The 16,218-nt window shown below is 39.9% G+C and overlaps 2 protein-coding genes across 2 annotated transcripts; one reads left to right on the top strand and one right to left on the bottom strand.

Moving 5' to 3' along the window:
* Window positions 1-4,063: 4,063 nt before the first annotated feature.
* LOC149013128 (FRIGIDA interacting protein 2) lies at window positions 4,064-8,948 on the top strand. Its single transcript, XM_089160270.1, has one exon. The coding sequence runs from the start codon at window positions 4,442-4,444 to the stop codon at window positions 5,522-5,524; it is 1,083 nt and encodes a 360-aa protein (XP_089016396.1). The 5' UTR covers window positions 4,064-4,441; the 3' UTR covers window positions 5,525-8,948.
* Window positions 8,949-12,265: 3,317 nt separating this feature from the next.
* Window positions 12,266-15,485, bottom strand: LOC149013127 (cationic amino acid transporter 6, chloroplastic-like). The gene is made up of 5 exons (XM_089160269.1): window positions 14,969-15,485; window positions 14,647-14,869; window positions 14,079-14,409; window positions 13,659-13,887; window positions 12,266-13,198 (listed from the first exon to the last, which is right to left on the bottom strand). Exons 1-5 carry the CDS (start codon window positions 15,354-15,356, stop codon window positions 12,675-12,677), a joined length of 1,695 nt encoding a protein of 564 aa, XP_089016395.1. The 5' UTR covers window positions 15,357-15,485; the 3' UTR covers window positions 12,266-12,674.
* Window positions 15,486-16,218: the final 733 nt, after the last annotated feature.

Here is a 16,218-nt window from a genome sequence, read left to right as displayed (position 1 = left end):
CATTACCCCCAAAGAGATTGTACTTCCAATTGAAGATCTCAATTACCTCAGGATGCAATATTGGTGAAGATCACAGCCATCTCATTACACAATATTGGCAGTCAATATTTCCATTCTATGCACCTTCTATCTTGGGCGGCAATCTATCTTTCCATATCAAGAATATCTTATTGTGTGCAAGAATCATATATTGTATTTCCATATCAGAGTAGATGCTCCTTCTACTATAAATATGTAATGCACTCAACTGAATGAATTAGTTCTGATTGAACTCATCTTGTCTTTCTTCTTTGTATCTAATATATTTTCTCTTTATTTTATAACAAATATTGGTTTTTGACTATTTGTTGACATTTTTATCATTTTATTTGTGAGGATAGGTCTGAAATTTATGAATTTAATAACTTTGGTAGTTATTTTAGTAGAGAGTTTATAAAAGTAGTTATATATCTCAGTAAAAACTTATAAAATCAAGAAAAATAAATCCAACTAAGTAACTTAATCGGACGGATAATAATCGGTAAAAAAGGTCGATAAGAAAGGGGTATACCATATTTGCATCTTATTAATAATTGGAAGGTTTCGGATACTGTTAAAATGATGCGAATTCGAGAGCGGATTTTGGTCATCCATTTACACCCATAGGTACAAAGAAGATAGAGGTTCCATTGCTGCCCATTGATTAGAAATCCCACCATTCACCACTTAAGATTGATTTCTGATGTTGAGGGTTTTATTTTTTTTTAGTTTAAAAATTTTTTTTTTATCATTAAAAGAATCGTACTTCATTTTGAGTCTAGAGCGCAATTACACATAGTGCAAGAGGAGAGGTATAGGTTACTATTTGTAGTCCCGTTAAGAGTGGTGTGGTCTTCATAAGAGTGAGTATATTAAGACAATAATTCTGAAGTGTGAAACATTAATTGTTTGATCATAGATGTTTAAAAGAAGTGGAAGAAGATCCAAAGGCCATGTTGTGGCTGCTGGTTTGGGCAGGAGCCAGATTGCTTCCTCGCTATTGCACCAAGTTTCGTCCAATTGACCGCCCTTGATTGTTGGATGAGTGAGTCCTTCCTGAATTGCCTTGAACACATCTTCCAATTGACTTCCATCTTCAATCACATCTGCTTTGAGTAACATTGGTTTTTGGTTGTTAATGACCCCAACCCTCCATGCCACTTTGTTTAGATTCTATCAAATACCCCTGCATAAAATAAAAGTGCAATTGCATATCATGCATCGTATAACATAAGCATTTATTGTCATCATAACCATCATGGGTAGTGGTGTTAATGACATTGTTTGGTTTTGATATTGGAGTAAATTTGAGGTCATAAATCCATTTTGAAATATTAGCCAATGGTTTGTGGGGATTGGGTTTGCATTGAATGATAGTTGCTCTATTCGGTTCAATCCATAGGAAATATCAAGTTATTATAAACACTGAAAAGAACCAACTGGTAGTCTCCTTGCTAATATAGGGTATCCCTCTAAAAAAAGAAAGACAGATCCAAGATTGAACTGTGGGAAAGTTGTTCAGTTCATAGTCCTAAAGGTCCTACAGCCCATATCCTCTTGGTCCATTCACATGAGATGAAAACATGCTAAGTAGTCTCCGTCTTATTTCCACACAATTGACAGACAGTGAGCATCTCCTTCCATCTAGCAAGCGTTGACTTAATTGGAAGTCCTACATGCAAAAAACGCCAAAAGAAAATTCTAAATTTGGGATGCAGTGGTAGGACTAGGTTCCATAAGAATTTCCACCATGGAGACAAACTGTTAACAAGAGATGCAAATTTAGCTTTCATTAGGGCGCGTCTCGCCAACTTGGTAGAGAACTAACTATTGGGGGAAATGGTTGGTACCCATTTATCAGTAGAGATGTTGAATGAAACATATGAGAAAAGAGTATCAGCAAAGTTAAGAGTTCTAAAATACTCCCAGTTGAATGTATCAAACTGAGACATTTCTTGAATAGTGGTCTTTTCTCTCCATAAGATCCCTTCTGAAAATTCGCTGACTACACGGTTTTGGCTCTGGGTAGCTAAGGATCGAATCAGAAATAGGTATCTGCCCCAATTACCGACTTGTTTATGCACCATTTCTTGGAGATTTGGTAGAATGCTACATACGCTTCGCCACGGCCAAGACCCGTTTTTCTTTCTCACCTTTGGGTTGAATAGATTTGTGTTACTACATATGCTTAGCCTTGATTGAGGAAGCCCAAAGAGAGTGGGGTTTGGTGAGGAGCTTCCATCCTTATTTAAGAAGTAAAACATAGTTGATATCTTCCATGTTTTTAAAGCGAAAACCTCCCATGGATTTTGGCAAACAACATTTATCCTAGGAGATCAGGGAATTTTTTTGGATTTCTCAGATTTTCGAGCCAAAACTTTTGGCATAAGGAGTCAATTTGATGGCAGGTTTGTTTGGGGAAGCGAAACCCTTGCATATGGTACATGGATAGGGGTTGAATTACCAATTTAACTAACATTGCCCTGCCTACAAAAGTGAGTGAAGATGCTTTCCAAGAAGCAAACCGTCAAGAAAATTTTGCAAGATAAAAGTTAGATTCTTGGATTTTGCCCATCCATAGAATAATTTTGTCCCTAGGTAGACCGCATCCTTCCTTATTTCCGATATCCCCAATATCAATAGGATATTGGACTTGCATCATTATTCACATTTTTGCTGAAGAAAGCTCCATTTTTTTCAAAGTTCACAGTTTGGCCAGTAAGGTCACAAAAGAGATCGAGAATGACTTTAAGAAACATGTCATCCTCTATTTCAACCCTACATAAAATAAATGTATCATCCACGAAAATAGATGAGATATTTCAGGGGCTGACCTTGCAATTTTGATCTCTTTGAACAAATTGAGCTTTCTATATTCATTAAGCAGCCTAGAGAGATTTTTCATAATCAAAAGAAATAGTTAAGGACTAAGCGAGCAACCTTGATGAATGCATCAGGTTCCATTAAACCAACCATAGGGGCAACCATTGAATTTGATTAAGAAAGGAACATAACTAACAAGTTTATGGACCAAATTACCCCATGACTGTTTAAATCTTAAGAAAGAGAACAGGTTAGACATGACCTGTCATTCAACTGTATCATAGGCTCTAAACATGTCCAATTTAAGGGTCACAAACCCGCATTTACCTCTGGTTCGATTCATAAAATGAAAGATCCCATGAGCTATAAAAGTGTTCTTTGAATTTGATGTTTAGAGACAAATGCACCCTCGCGAGGAAAAATAATGGAGGAGAGAATTGGTTTCAGTCTCAGTGAAATAGTTTTGGCTGAAATCTTGCAGCTAACATTGTTGACAATGAGGTGGCACCTTATTTTGGTTGATTTGGTTCCTTATATGTTAAACCAACCATACCATTGGCAGAAAAGGAGAAAAAAAAACCAAACCAAACCGAACCACACCTAGACGATGGAACCGCCTCCGCGCGCGAGGCCGCCATCGGTCCCCCGTCCCGGCGGAGGCGCGGATATCCGGAGGGTTTATATTTTCTTGGTGATCGGATCGCCGTGTAAAAAGGCTCCTTCGGATTTTTTCGATGTTTCTCCGGTTTCGCGCGTGCCTTCTCTTTTCGTCGCGGTTGCTTCGGTCGTTGGCCTGCGCCCCGCCATTGGCCTCCACACCCTCCTGAGTCTTGCGACACTGACCTACCTGTCGATATTAAGGTAAAAACCGGATTCCTAGTTTGGAGAATATTATCTGGACTAGTCTGCTTCCCAGTCTATACACTACAGTAAGGTGAATCAAGCTAGTTTTCTTACCCAGAGAAAAGAATCAATCCAGTCTGGAGAACCATCCTCGGACCAGCCAAGTATACAATGAAGGTCGAACCAGTTAGGATTGGAAAACCATCTTGTGGACCAGTTTTCCAAAATCCAGATCATGGCTCAGACATGATAGCGAGAGAAAGATAGATCGAAACGAACCACCACCCGTGGCTGAGAAGGACTGAAATGAACCAACCGCCCACACCACATAAAACCATCCTCGTTCAAAGCCCAGACAAGAGAGTGATATGAGAAAAGAACGAAAAGATAAGAAAAAAAAAGGAAAAGTAGTCAAAGAGATAGAGACAAACGGGCGGCGGTTTAGGCAATAGGGAGGTTAGAGCCTTAGAGGTGCGGTGCATCTGGTGGTGGGGGAGTTGGGGAGCAGAAACCTGGGAAGCGGGAAGCGCTGACCGTGAGAGAGAGAGAGAGATAGACAACAGACAGAGAAAGAGAAAGTCTGGGGTGGGGTGCGCAGCTTAAGCTGCGTACGCTCGCGTCATACGGCCCACCGTCCCCTAAGCGGTGGCGGATCTCGGATCTTGAAATCAGCCGCACATCCCTCCCCTATTAACGCCACCACCACCTCTCTCATGTTTCCACATTATGTTCTCCACCACCACCACCGCCACCCTCCATGGCTGCTTCCTCCTCCTCCTCTCCTCAACGCACAACCCCACCTCCAACCACCGCCGCCGCCACTATCAACACCGCCAGCCCTGCCCCCGCCGCTGCTTCCAGCGCCGCACCTAAACCTTCCTCTCGACGTCTCCCTCCCCCTTGTTGGTCTCACGAAGAAACTGTAGCCCTCATCGATTCCTACCGTGACAAATGGTACACCCTCCGCCGCGGCAACCTCAAAGCCTCCCACTGGCAAGAAGTCGCCGATGCCGTCGCTGGCCGCTGTCGTTTCGCCACCCCTTCTAAGACATCCGTCCAGTGCCGTCACAAAGTCGAAAAGCTCCGTAAGCGTTATCGCACAGAGAAGCAGAAAGCTTTATCTAACCCTGGTCGCTTCTCCTCTTCCTGGGTCTACTTTCGCAAGATGGATGCCATGGAGAAAGGCCCTTCTTCTTCTTCTGCCACTACCCATTGTAATGGTACTGATGAAGACGAAGACGACGGCGACGACATCGATAACGGCAATGAAGACGATGACGATAATGAAGTCGATGGTGACGATGAGGATCCAATGCCTCCTACCCACACACGCAGTCTCCATCGCCTTCTTAACAACGGGATAAGTAGCACTAGTGGTCGTGGAGAAGCTGGAGGTTTTCGCCTTAGAATTCCTAGTCGACCCTCGAGTGTCCTCCCTCCCGTCACGGGTTACCGGACCAAAGGCTTCGATGGTATCGTCGATGGGAACCCAATTTCAAACCCTAACCAGGACCCTAGATACTTTAATGGTTGTTCCTCCTCGAGGTCCAGCTTTGGGCGGAGGTCCGATGGTGGTAGAGGTGCGGAAGGACGAGGGGTTAAGAGAGATTTTGATCCTGTTTCGGAGATGGTTAATTCGATCAAGCGGTTGGGAGAAGGGTTTGTGAAGATGGAGCAAATGAAGATTGAGGTGGCTAGAGATATTGAGAGGATGCGGATGGAGTCGGAAATGAAGCGGACTGAAATGATTCTCGACTCCCAGCAGCGGATTGTGGAAGCATTTGCTAAAGGATTTTCTGGGAAGAAGAAAATCAAGAGGTTACACTCGCCGGATTCATAGGCAAGGAGGGATATGACAGTTTTTTTTCGTTCACTAAATTTCCACATTTTGATGGATCTGCGTAGGATTCGAAAGAACAGATGCTGAGAAGCCTTTGTTTTGGTGGAGATGGCGATGCCAGTGTTTAATGCATGCAATTGCAACTTGAAGTCTTGCACTTGTGTACCCAACAGTCCAATTCGGTCTTATTTTCGAAATATGGAAGTTGGTGAGTTGAAGATTCGAAGATCTGACGGAATGCCTCTTTTTGTTTCTACATTTTCTCCGTTCAAGTAACTCACTGATCAAAAGCTCAGAACTTGCTTAGTTTTATAAAATTTATGTAAGGGGAGAAAAAAAATGCTTAGGAAGTTTGCTTGTTGATCCTGTAAAGCTTGTCTTACTCTGTATTAGATTTGCTGTCGCTTTGGAAACGTTCAGTGGATCTCGGGTACTTCCTTCAGAAGCTCGAGTGCATGTTCTTGGAACTAAATTTTGCAGATTGAAGTTCCTATACACCCAATAAATTTTATTTGTCTTTGCTGGTTAGTTTCAGGGTAGTATTTTAACTAAACCTTGGAGTAAAGCATGCCTACTTGGTAATTCACATACTGATACTAGATTTATCTAAAGTTTGATCTTCCTCGCTTTTGATCTTGTGAGAGTATTATTGTGTTACATGTAGAAGGCACTCATTTGTCTTATTGCATATTTCAATTTTTATTCGAGCTAGACTTTGTCTTGTCATTGTTAGACATTGAAATGAAATGCCAGACAATTTAGGCTTCCTGAAATTTGAAGATGGTTGATATGTGGCTTGGGAATAACATTTTTTTGCCATAAAATCAGCATTGTAAAACCAATAATATATTGTTGTTATCCTGCTAGTGTCAATTATAGATGGAAAATGAGTTGGCCATTGAATTTACCTAAAATAGAAAACCAAGTGTGTATAAGTCTTGGTTGGAGGGGCTCTGTCAGTGACTGAATCTCGATGTAGTATAAAATTGTTGCTCAGACCACCGTATGTAAGCAAAAAATAGAACCGGGTAAAGTATCAAAACTCTTGTATTGTGTGGTCTCAGAAATTGGCCCTGGAAAGAGAAGACTTCAACCAACGCTCACAGGCATTTGGAATAGGTGATCCCCTGAACACACCAGTTGTCTGTTTGTTAGATTAATCACAATCAAACTATAATAAATTCTGAAGCACAAAATACAACAGTAGGAGAAACTTAGTGGCAGGAAATCAGATACTCTGATTAGTCTCCTGTACTGGTTGATTGTCAGTCTCAATCCCCTAAATATCGATCAGATCTATCTGTTAGATATAATTCAGAAAGAAAATAATCTTCAGTTCTGCACTCTAAACAGAATAAACCTAAGAGAATATTTTTATAGTCAGATGTATAGCTTTTATATTTACGCCAATCCCTGGTCAAAAGCCTCTTTTAGGAAGGCCTTGAATACCTCAATAGATCACCTTAATTTGAGCTGAGCTGGAGTAGTGTGGCTCCACTTCTTGTGGGAGTAAGCAAGGTACTCCTGTCCTAAATCATTATGTTGGAGTCAGCATGCAGACTGGTTTGTTGAAGTTTGTTGGAATTATATCCGTATGAGTGATTCTCCATTACATGAAAGTTGCAGCTGAGACCACTGTACTGAAAGAAGTAGGGAAACGTATCAAAATTCCAAAATGCTTGTATAACATAATCTATTTCAATATTTGGCTGAGGGTGGAGCTTATAATTGGAATGGATTTGGAGACTGGTGTGATGAAGTGACCAAATTTTGTATAGCAAATGAAGTATATTAACAGTAAAAATCTTGATGCATGTCTTGCATGTTGGTAGGTGTGGAATTTTGGAAATGTGGCTACATTTGATGGAAATTTTTTGGATCAGTAAATTAATCCCTCAAAATAAGAATCGGAGAACTAAAAGGAGTTTAAGAAACCTTGGAGTCCTAGGGGATGATGGTTCCAATTTGAGAGGAGGCTAACATGTATTTTACATATTTATGAACCTTCCAGACTGATCTGAAGAGTGCATCGTCTTTTCAGATGACCTGATTGTCAAATTGATCAAAAAAGCACAGAGGGGTTTTATTGTTAATTCTGTTCAGGGAAGTTCTATTGCTGCTAAATTTGTTGGAAGTCCATTGGTTCTGCTTTATCTGGAGGAGCTGAAGTCTTCACACATGTTGTTCTTGATGTAGAACCTGGAAATATCGGAACCAGCTAGGACCAATTTGGAGCAGCATTGGGGGCTAGATCAAACCAGCCAGCAGGTACAACTTGATGGTCCACTTGCTCCACATTTTTTGACCAGTCAACTCGGAATGTTGCAGTAAGATGAAACATGAAGAAAAAAAGCCAAAACACTGTTCATGTCATTGTTCACATGAGTCAGTGTCACAGCATATTATTTGGCATAGTGGGAATATTCGGAGAGGGTTCGTGGGGCCCAAGATCAGATTACATGAACACTTTTATTCTTTGGAAATTTAGACATTTAGTTTAGTTTTTATTTTTGTTATTTATGCATTTTGCTGAATTATTAAGCCAATTAGGTTTCTAATTTTAATTAGCTTCTGTTATCCATATGATTCTATTGTCACTACTCATTAGTTACTAAGTTATTACTTTCTATTTTCAGTACACTAAGTTACAATTCAATGTATAGCTTTGGTGAAGTTATAAATAAGCCCTTTAATTGCACTAGAAGATCAGACTTTTGAGAAATCAAATTTGTGCGCCATGTTGCCTTATGTAGGAATCCATGTTTAACAACTGAGATAGCTATTAGTTAGAGGCCCAGGGTTGAGATAGCCCATCCCCTACCATCACCCCCACCACCCCCTTTTTTTCTGATTTCTTATCTCATTCTCTCCATGTTTTTCTTTGCTTCTGTTACTATTTGTATCTGCAACAGTTCAATAAGGTCTCCAACTGAAGATCAACATCCATCTTCAGTTGATTCCAAAGGCTGCAACTGCTGTTATCCATTATTGAAGGCTGTTGCTGTTAAAGTGAATTAATCTTGTTGCTGCAGTTTGTGAAGAACGTAACTCAACAACCGTCGCAATTGATCAAGTTGAAGAGCTTTTACTACTGTTTGTGTGCCTACACTCGATCCCAATCCAGCCAATGAATCCAGACCCATTTCATTGGCTGGATTGCTACTCATCCATTACCTTCTATTTCTGGACATTACTAAACCTGAACCTGGGTTTCCCTGCTGGAGTTTATTTGGAGCTTAAACAACACATTGTGACTGTTACCCTTGGGTTTACAGTCTTAAATCATTTCTACCATGAAGAAGTGGTTCAGTCTGTATGTAAGCTAGGTTTCTAAGTTCCTAGAAATTAAGGTCATTCATTTTTTATCCTTTGTTCCTATTTGGGCAGGTCAAGTATGCAAATGGTGCCTGCCAAGATGCATAAATTACAGGGCCATTCATGCGTGAGCAATGGGCACCATGGGATCAGGACTCAGGCTCCACCATTCCAGTTCAAGAATTGTGTCCGACGTAATCTGTTCTTAGGTGTGGTTGATGGTCCCTGTCTAGGTAGGTCTATAAGTGAAGCATGTGATGCCAGAGAAATTATCATCCAGTCCCATACCATATGGCTGTCAGTCTGGAGTATAAAGCAACAATTTATGGAAAAAGATGATAAGGCTAATGCAATTTTAATTGGACTAGAGATGTTGACTAGGATTTTGTGTCTGGTTATGTTAGTGTTCAAAGATCAAGCAATGGTTCATTCTTTTGCCCTTGTTCTTAAATCATTTGGTAGTGCTTATTAGGTGCTGCTCTCTTGTAAGGGTCTGTGGTTGTACTTGAATGCCCATGGTGCATCATGGAGAATGAGAAGCTTTTCAGGTGGTCTTGATATAGCATGCCTTATGTCTGGCTTTATAAAAGGTTTCTAATGAGGATGCTTGCTTATTGATGCTTAGACGAAGCGATGAAGTTTGAAAAAAGCTAAAGGATGCAGTAGTTTTACAGGATGGTAAGTTGACTTAATATTTACTCTTAGTTGGATTATGTTGCTTTAAAGTGATTTAAGTCCCTTCCAGGAATAACTTGCAGGTTGCTTTGGTAACTTACTTGATTCTAAAGATGATGCTTTTTTCTCCTGTTAATTACCAAGGATCACATCTTAGGTGTAGCATGCATCTTTAGTCGTCACAGTTTCAATCCATCGCCACCCACTTGACGCTGCTGCCGGGCCACTGCCCACCAAAAGAGAATTAAAAAAAAAAAAAAAGAATCAGAAGACAACAACACCACCACCACCCGTACTCACCCAAACCCCCCCCCCTCTGTTTTCTTCTGGCAGATCCATCTGGTTGTCTCTGATTGGCAGCCCAAATAGCAAGAATATTAGATCTCTATGCGAATTCCTTACAGTATGTGGTTACTTCTTTTCTTTCTTTCTTTCTTTCTTTCTTTGGGGGGGGGGGGGTTGATTTTGGATTGCTAGTCAGTAGTTTAACTAAAAGTCCAATGATATTCATCTCACAGATTGGGATAAGGCAAGGCTGAGGTGCTTCCTTTTTTAATCTCTCCCCACCCGCCGCCGGGGGGGGGGTGGGTTTTGTTGTTGAGGAGATGAGAATGCCTCAAAATGAAAGGGAGAAAGCAAGGAGAAACTATTGTATAGAGTCATGTCAATTGGATGAGCAAGATATAAAATTTTAGCTTTGGAAGGTTGGGGATGCAGCTTATTTGTTTCTTACCATTATACACTATACTTGGATGGTTGGTATTCCAGGTAGCCTGATGTGATTTCTGTAGTAGTTTACCTTTCTAATATACTCTAGAAATCTAAGCACATCCATGTGAATAGAATTGTGGATTTATTGCCATAGTCTACGAATGTTATAATTTGTTTAGCATGTAATTTATGTTAATGAGATTATCTAGTAAATATTGCCATAGCCTATGGCGGAAATATGTTCAAGATGGAAAAGGCAGTTCTCAGCAGATCTGTTTTACTAAGTGGTTTTTGGCATGTCAAGCCAAGGAGCTTGGGGGAGAAGGGGGGGGGGGGGGGGAATGTTGGTAAGACACTTTGTGATGTTGACAATTTGAATTGCTGGTCTACTTTTCCTACCATTACAGCATTTTTTTTATTCTTTGGTGGGACTGGGGCGGAGGGGTTGCATGAAAGTGCATGGTGAATAATTTTAGAAGGTGGTCATCCTAGTTGGGTCATTTTCTTCCTCTTGGTTTGAGAGTGTGCAATGTTGAATAATGTAAATTGGAACCTGCAGCCTTAAAAGGAGCTTGGTGTCATAGTAGGGTTCAGATGAAGTGATTAAACTTCTCTGCTAGGGTTTTGGACCACAGCTAAAGAGGGGTGTTGAGGAGTTGCTGATAAAAGCAGTTTGATTTTGTACCCGAGTATGAAGATTGTGACATTGAATGACTGAATGCTGCTGTATCTCTGCAAATGTTACCCTTGTACTGTGAAAGTCCTGCTGGTTCTGTTGATACCACTGTCAAAGATAGGGTCAAAATGTGGGGGCAAACTGAGGGAAATGCTGTCAGTTGCTCCAATTTCGTGGCTGCATGCCTCAGAAGACAGGAGAGAGAAGAGATCGCTATTGGGGTTGAGGAGTCTTTGGGGCCAGTTCAGCAAGAAGATCACGTAAATGCTGGGCCACGCATCATTGGACCATATTGGAGCTTAGAGCTTCTTTCATTTGATGGTTCCTGTGATATTCTGGGGAATCAAGATTTTGCTCACTGCATTACTTTTATGATTGATGTTACCCCAGGATTCTAACCTGATTCTTTTATGCTTGAGAAAGACACTCAACGAAATCACATTGGACTATAGAAGGCAATATCAGTTGTTATCCTCTAATCTATTGAGCCTATGCATTTGGGGGGAATCATTGTAGAAACTGAACGCAACAAGCAGGGAATCAAGCTGAGAGATTTGATACCAAGAATGTGCTATCATTTTCCATGGAATAGTTTTGACACTGTTACCTAAAATTGATGGTAAAATATCCCCTACGTGGAACACCTTAAGATTTTTTGATAAGAAAATTTATATACATTCATTATTGGGCTAGACACACCTCAAATCTTACTATTGCAATGAAGAGATTGATATAATTATAATACCAGAGGATATATCAGAAAAGAAAAACACTACTCATACAGTAACAAAAAACAAAATGAAGTTGGAAAGGCAGTCACTTTCTACTTTTTTGCTTTGTTTTGAGTTAGTATGGGGTCTTCTTTTGCTTTCCCTGTCTTTTATCGAAGTTCCATCTCTTTCCATCGATTCCTTTTTCTTTGGTTTGGAAGAATTCTTTTTGAGGCTCGGATTTTTAAGTTACAAATCTTGAAATTAATGAAAGAGGCAAAAGGGGAAAACAACAACCCTTTAAATGACTCTCTTCTGATTAAAGCTGATTGCTGTCTTTCCATCTTAGTTTTTCAACTGAGCCGATCAGTCAACCTCCACAGTAACTCTTCATCTCCATCTCCATCTCCATCTATACCATGAAAGCTGATTGTTATCTTTCCATCATAGTTTTTAACTGATCTGAACAGTCAACCTCCAATCATAGCTTAGTTTGAATCTGGGTTCGGTTACAATTTGCCTGGAATCAACACATACAATTTGTTTTTTTGGCCGGTGTCATTCAACTTTTCTTAGTTTGAATTTGAAATGAATGCACAACCAGGATGAAGAAATTCAGGAATTTATATCGCATGCAACCTGATAAATTTAACATGGTTCAGCATGAATGCCTATCCAAGCGTGAGAAATAGGGATTTCCAACCAAACATAAAAGCATTCTACACCACTCTTCTCTTCACGAAGTAATCTCTCATTTCTCATTTGCCTGTCTATATAAGAATTCCACAGAGACAATTATAGGGAACCTGAAAACCCTAACCTCCGCAGGATCACAGTGTTACCTCTTGTGCATGTAAAAATTGCAGTAATAATTATGTGAACTGTTACATAACACAATATTTGTCCAACCCCAATAAAACTAACCTCCACAGGATCATAATGTTACCTATTGTATATGTAAAAATTCCAGTAATAATTATGTGATCTGCTTACATAACACAATATTTGTCCAATTTGAATAAAATTTTGGGTTGGATTGATTTGGAACGGACAGATCCCATTTCTAGGTGGATGAATTCTGGTTTGCCTCAATAACCCTCATCTCCATTTCCTCTGCACGATAAGTTGAGTGAACTCCATATAACACATAGAATAATGTCACCACACAAGCCCATATACCAAACCTTATGAAAGGTGTCTTGCTTAATTTGGTCATGAGGAAGACATTAAGGAAGACTGAGATAGCAGCCGGCCATGGCATAAATGGCACTGACCAGTGGGTGGGCTGGTGACTGCAAGGGACCATGTAGTGGAAGAAGGCTGTGATGATGATGATAAACCCACCAAGTATTGACAGCCCCCACCATTTTACATTGAACTTCAGTGACAAGGAGAAGCCAACTGAGGTTGATGAGAGGATCAACATGAAGAGAAGAGTAGGAAGCTGGTAATTAGTCCTATCGACAACATAACGATGAAAGATTAGCGCGTTGGCCACAAGGTAGAACACCAGAAGTGTGCCAATGGAGATCATCTCTAGTACTATCTCAAGGTCAGTGAAGAGTGCAATGGATGCTGTGCAGAAACCTGCAACATAGAAGAGAGAAAAGATTGGTGGAAAGAAGGTTTATCTTGAAAGGGAACACTGTTATAGAAAGAATGATATCCATTCCCTACTCCTTATCTGATGGGGTGGTTGTTCCTGGTGTTTACTCTTAATTTTTTCCATTTCATGCATGTGAGTGAAAAATTATCAACTTCAAATCCTCTACCCACATGAAGATGAAAATTTTCAACTTACATGGTTGATGTTTGACATGTGTTCAATCTTAATGCAATATCTTCTTTCTTTTTAGTAAGCGGAGATTATTGTTGTTAATTATTTCTATTTTAGATGATTTACCGAAGAAAGAAGATTTTACCTTGAGATTGGATTCATGTCAAGTATTCAACCACGTGGGTTGGAAAATTTCCTCTCCGTGTGGATAGAGGATAGGGCTCCTGAAATTATTAGCTCTTGAATTGGATTGCAGCAAATAATCCTTACCCAAAAAGAGGGTGGCATTCAACGGGGTGCCTGTAGAAGGATGAACCTTGGCCAACCAAACCGGAACTAGCCGAGCCCTTCCAATAACACAAAGGTACCTGGCTTGACCCAGCATGGCAACAACGAGAGAAGCCACAATTCCCAAGCTTGCACCAGCCCCAACCACAATGCTCATCCATTTCCAGCCATGGATCTTTTGGAAAGCCGTAGTGAATGCAGCATCAGATATCTAGGAATCATGATAAATCACAGGTTTTGCTTAGAACTTCTACTTTTTCTTTGGTTGAAGTATTCTAATGGATTACCCATTCCATCACAAATTCAATCCTTTTTTTAAGTGCAGCTGTTTAGTTCTCAGGAGATTCAATACAGCAATCACAAATCTTGATAATGAATTAATGAATTCCAATCAGTTCTTACCTCATTGTAAGGAATCATCATGCATAAAGACAAGGCCATCAGGCAGTAAAGCACAGAAACAATAAGAACAGATCCCAAAATGCCGACTGGAAGGTCCCTTGAAGGGTTCTTGATCTCTTCTGCCAGGGTTGACACAGAATCATATCCAATATAGCTGAAGTAGACTATTGCTGCCCCATCAAAAACACCTGTTACTCCAAAAGGAGCTAATCCTCTTGGATGTAATAAGTTTTCGGTACTTCCATTGCAGAAGCCAGAAATTATAACAAACCCAAAGAAGACCACATGAAAGATAGTCATGACAAGGTTCAGGGTAGAGCTCCCCTTGGTACTGCAACCCACCAAAAGAAGAGGTGTACCCGTCACTTACAATCAACAGTTAACCAATTGCAAAATCTCACAGGCTATTAATCCGAATCAAGAAATTAGACTTTTCATGTATCAGAAAATTCCTAGATTTTAAGGATGAGTTCTACTCAAATCCCATCATAAACGAAGAAGGCTAACAAGAAAGTTAAACAATGAAAAGATATATTAAGAGAGCCGCTGTGGTTTTGAAGGATCAAACCTGTAAGAAAGACATAAGGTTAGAAGTAGAACAAGAGCAACAGCAGTGAAATCCAATCTATTATAACCTGCTGCCAATCCATCTACTTCTACACGCCATGAATTGGGATCTATTGCTCCAAAGGTGGTTGAGAGATACTCTGTGAAACTTCTTGCCACTGCTGCATTTGACAGTACATACTCCATTAGTATGTTAGCTCCTGCAAAGTACCCCACAAACTCTCCTACAAGAATTCATCAAAAGAAGAAATAAGAGCTGAGAAACATGTTAAATCAAGCTCAAATTTGCAGAAATGATGTATTACTAGAGGCTGTAATGATACCAAAAGTAACTCTCAGATAACTAAAGGCTCCACCGGCAACTGGAATCTCCATGGAGAACTCGGTGTAACACAAAGAAGATAGAAGAGCTGAAAAGCCAGCAATAATATAAGAAATAAAAACAGCAGGACCAGAGATCTTGCGTGCTACATGACCGGTTGTGACAAAAACTCCAACACCGAGCATTCCTCCAACACCAAGAGCTACCAGGTCATACCAATTCAATTTTCTTTTCATGTCTGCACCCGATCTTAGTCTGATATGGTTGAACTCCTGGTCTGGAGTCCATGTAGCTAACATTCTTTTTCTGAGCCTGTGTGGTGTTTGAGAGAGTGATTGAAGATAACTGCAGGAAAATATGTTATCAGAAGAAGGTTGTGTGGCTGCCATGTTTTAAACTCACCAAGTTTCTTGGGTTTGGACAGGTTCATATACCGGAAGACGAGGATAAATAATGGATTGAAACTCAACAAGTTTCTTTGGTTTAGATAGGTTTATATACAGGAAAATAAGGTTTAACGGAAGTCTTTAAATGCCAACCAACTCTCTCTCTCTCTCTCTCTCTCTCTCTCTCTCTCTCTCTCTCTCTCTCTCTCTCTCTCTCTCTCTCTCTCTCTCTCTCTCTCTCTCTCTCTCTCTCTCTCTCTCTCTCTCTCTCTCTCTCTCTCTCTCTGTGTTAAGCATGTGATAAGTAGAAGCATAATCCCACTTAGGATGTAAGCTAGTGATCTACATGGAGACATTGGTGTTTCGAGCGTGTTCTGTTCTAGTGGTTAGCTTTTAAGAATGAGTTCTATTCAAGTCTGTAAGAATAAATAATAAACAAGAGAAAATAAAAATGCTGGATAAAGAGAAAGAAAACTTCATTCATTAATTAATCTTTGTAGCACTGTAAACGAACGTTCTTCCTCCAAAGAAACAAAGGGCATCAAACATTCATGGATAAGCTCATAAGAAGAATAAACATGGAGATCAAAGAGGACCACTGACCAAATTCTTTTGGTATTATACCTTTTAAAAAAACAAAAAAAAAACACAAGAAGAATTAGGTACTTTGTTAAATACAATTAGAATAATTTCTTTCTTCCAATCTTCCAAGAATAGTTGGACTTGAATCTTTGACTGAGAATATCATATTTCTAGTATGGTTTACCAGAAAAAAATGAAGTTCAGGGAAGAGAACCAATTAAAAGTTTTTGAAATTATAGTAAGTCCATTACATTATTCTTGAGAGTATCAATCCAAGGGTCCT

Source organism: Hakea prostrata, chromosome 6 (genome assembly GCF_041222555.1).
Source record: "Hakea prostrata isolate BN-2017 chromosome 6, UWA_Hpros_2, whole genome shotgun sequence".
In the NCBI taxonomy this organism is placed as follows: domain Eukaryota; kingdom Viridiplantae; phylum Streptophyta; class Magnoliopsida; order Proteales; family Proteaceae; genus Hakea; species Hakea prostrata.
The sequence above is the reverse complement of the archived record's forward strand: the minus strand, read 5'-3'. Positions and strand labels throughout refer to the sequence as shown.